The 3578-nt window shown below is 43.0% G+C and overlaps 1 protein-coding gene across 1 annotated transcript; it reads left to right on the top strand.

Moving 5' to 3' along the window:
- Nucleotides 1-941: 941 nt before the first annotated feature.
- Nucleotides 942-3021, top strand: LOC5579015 (facilitated trehalose transporter Tret1-2 homolog). Its single transcript, XM_001664145.2, has 3 exons — nt 942-1344; nt 1414-2031; nt 2091-3021. Exons 1-3 carry the CDS (start codon nt 1240-1242, stop codon nt 2925-2927), a joined length of 1560 nt encoding a protein of 519 aa, XP_001664195.2. The 5' UTR covers nt 942-1239; the 3' UTR covers nt 2928-3021.
- The last annotated feature ends 557 nt before the right edge of the window (nt 3022-3578 follow it).

Here is a 3578-nt window from a genome sequence, read left to right on the forward strand (position 1 = left end):
TTCGATCATTTTTCTACAAATTCGACTTATTCCTTCTTGAGCATCTCCAAAGTAGCTGAAGCATAGTGAGCCGATGCTAGGTCTGGCAAAAACAATGGAGGCATGGTATGCTTTCAGTAGATGGGCAGAAGCCATTTTTAATGCATTCAGTTCTGTAATTTTCGCCGTTGATTGAACCCATCGTGAAATATGTAGTACTTTCATACCGCAGGAGCAAACTGCTTACCATACCAAATCATTTTTCCCAATTTTTTCTGTTGGGATGTATCGTACGTCGTCAGGAATATCTGTTTTGGCCACAGCGTTGAAAAAATTCAATTTGGACATTTCGTGATTTAAGCCAAATCTCGGAACGGCAGTTTTTCTGTACACCATTTGTGCAGAAAAAAATTGAGAGTCGCCATGTCAATTCGACCCATCGTTTAGAATTTATAATTTTTTTATGTCAACTTTTGTCTGCTGTCAAAATAAACACTTGAGATCACACTGAAACACAATTTTATTAGTTTTTATGGAATTTTTACACCAATATGCTAATATTTAGATGTCCACTTTCTTATATGAACAGTTGAATACGCCGTAAACAAGAATAAGGGTGATAACCTGTGGGAGGTTCTACGCCCAGGAACATCAATGAAATCACCAGGAGGCTCGATCGCAGACACCTTCAACTGAACACCGTTATTGTACACTGTATGTATGCTTACCGAGGTCTAGAGTATGCAGTTTGCTTTGAAATGATTTCAATCAATGATGCATTATTTTTGATCAAGTGAGCACAGGAGCAATTAAATGCAAAAAGCGTGAATCCAATGCAAAGCATTGATTTTTTCAAAGCATGCTTTTCAAAGTATCTGTGCAACAATGATGATCTTTGAAGACTGGGCGTTAACGGGTTAAACCTGACCAACACAATTGAAATGGTTGCAAACTGAACTCTTATCAAACTTTTTATCTTTGATTTTTATTTATGAGTTTCCATATTACGGCACAAGGCACAATAAAGAATTTGAATCAATTATATCAGTCCGCAGCGAAGCCATTGCATTCATTAGTTTGTTTTCCCAGAAAGTTAACGGCGACAGTAGCGTTCATAATAAGCTAATCCAATTTTGTCACGATATCTAGTATTAGCCTGTGCGATTAGAGGATATTATCGCATTCGGATTAGAGCCCCACGCAATTGCATTGGACGGCAGATATCGAAGCATCTGTTTGACTCTGCGGTTACCGTGAAGGATGAACTTCGAAAATGAGCGCGCTCCGCTTATTCCAGCTATCCCAGCTGCGGCTGTGGCTCCCGGATCGCGACAATACGGTACCACCTACAACCGAAATAGTTTTGTAAGTGATCCACGAATTGCACAAGCTGGACCGTTTAATTGATATACCACTAATCACTTCCATTTCCAGTTGCGCGAAATGACGAGCAGTTCCATGGTGAACAACGTGGCTGACGAATCCGGCCGGAAATTGCGACAGTACATTGCTGGATTGGCTGCGTCCGGGGGTGCCTTGGCGGTCGGTACTTTCCTTGGGTGGACCTCACCGGCGAATTTTCCCCTAGTACAGAAGCAGGAGTATGGATTTCCCATCAGTATGGAGGAGTTCTCCTGGATTGAATCGATTACTAACTTGGGCGCAGCAGTGATGTGTCTCCTGATCGGAATTCTTATGAAGATGATCGGCCGGAAGTGGGCCATGTTGACGATGGTTCTTCCATTGCTCCTCGGTTGGTTGTTGATCATCTTCGCCAAGAACGTGGCTATGCTGCTGGTGGGCCGCTTCTTCCTCGGTATGGGAGGAGGTGCGTTCTGTATAGCGGTTCCGGCGTATACGGCTGAGATTGCGCAGTCCTCGATCCGTGGAATGCTGGGAACGTTCTTCCAGCTGCTCGTCACAGTCGGTATTCTGTTCGTGTACGGAGTCGGTGCCGCTGTAAACGTACAGATGCTGAGCATCATCTGTGGTGTTATTCCGGTTGCGTTCGGATTGATCTTCTTATGCATGCCCGAGAGTCCTCATCATTTTGTAGGTTCAAACTGATAGTACGGCGTAGAATCACCAATTAAAAAAACAATTCATTTCAGATTGGAAAGGGACGGGATGTTGACGCTTCTAAGTCACTGAGGTGGCTCCGGGGGATTAGTTACGACAGTCGCGCCGAAATTGAGGCATTAAAAGCTGAGAACGCTAGAATTCGAGAGGAAAATATCACTTTCGTGCAGAGCTTTAAACAGCGAGCCACCATTCGGGCGTTGGCCATCTCACTTGGTTTGATGTTCTTCCAACAGCTGTCCGGACTATACGCCGTTATCTTCTATACCCCAACAATCTTCGCCAATGCCAATATCGGATCAGATAACACCACGATCTCGATCATTGTCGGAATCATCCAGGTGGACGCTACATTGTTGGCCACCTTTATGGTTGACAAAACCGGTCGCCGAATTCTGCTGATAATTTCCGACTTCTTCATGGCTATTTCGACGATTCTCCTCGCCGTGTACTTCCAGCTCATGGAAAAGGATGCCACGTTGTTAAAAAATCTGGAATGGCTCCCGACCCTCGCTGTCTGCCTCTTCATTACCATGTTCTCCATCGGATACGGTCCCATTCCGTGGCTTATGGTTGGAGAACTCTTTGCCAACAACGCCAAGGCCTACGTCAGCCCTTTGGTCGGTGTGTTCACCTGGACACTCGCCTTTCTGATAACGAAGATCTTCCCCTATCTCCCCGATGCTCTCGGAATTGCTGGAGTATTCTGGCTGTTCTCCGGACTGTCACTAGTCGGTACCGTATTTGTATTCTTCATTGTACCGGAAACGAAGGGTATCGCGCTGGAGGATATTCAGCGAATGCTCTCGGACGAAAAAGTCCAGCGATTCAGCGGTCACAGCAATCTGGCCATGGAAGATGACGATTAACATGTTCCCATGAGCTACCTACACCAAAACTTTATACCTGTAGATATTAAGGTCATGACATTACTAAGAATTTGAATTACATTCGTTAACATGACAAGCCTCGTTTCAAAACATTGTGATGTGCTTGGAATCTATCTAGCTACGTAGGAGGTATTATCCGTTTCAATTTACGGTCTTGTTGAGACAGTTCAAGCACATGCATATATGTTCAATATAGATAGTGCAATGATCCCGAAGGGTTTTTTGACTTACCTTGGGTGTGGCATATTACGCACTACTGATAGTTCTTTGAGACTCTCTGGACATATATAAAGCTAAACCAGCTGTCGAATGATCAAATTCATCAGTATGGATTCTTTAGATCTTCAAGATTTTGACAAATGGGTAAAGAAAATCGTAAAGTTAAGGTATAAATACTTCCAGTTAAATCGAATAGGGTCGTGTAAGTTTTTAAGTTAAATCAGGAAAAATATCAGAATACTTTCACACTGTTATGCAATAAAGTCTGCAACATTTCCAAAATTTCTCACCTATCGTAATTCTCATTATGGCCTCATAAGTTTACGCATGAGTTAAGAGGCTAAATTCAAATATTCTCTAAAATATACTTGTTATACCATGACCCCACAGTTATGGATCAAATAATGTAGA

Source organism: Aedes aegypti, chromosome 1 (genome assembly GCF_002204515.2).
Source record: "Aedes aegypti strain LVP_AGWG chromosome 1, AaegL5.0 Primary Assembly, whole genome shotgun sequence".
In the NCBI taxonomy this organism is placed as follows: domain Eukaryota; kingdom Metazoa; phylum Arthropoda; class Insecta; order Diptera; family Culicidae; genus Aedes; species Aedes aegypti.

Excerpts from the sequence above, each read along its gene's own strand:
- LOC5579015 (XM_001664145.2), top strand. The coding sequence starts at position 1,240 with ATGAACTTCGAAAATGAGCGCGCTCCGCTTATTCCAGCTATCCCAGCT. Across the intron at positions 1,345-1,413 it reads CCTACAACCGAAATAGTTTT|TTGCGCGAAATGACGAGCAG; the intron begins GTAAGTGATCCA and ends TTCCATTTCCAG. Across the intron at positions 2,032-2,090 it reads CCGAGAGTCCTCATCATTTT|ATTGGAAAGGGACGGGATGT; the intron begins GTAGGTTCAAAC and ends AATTCATTTCAG.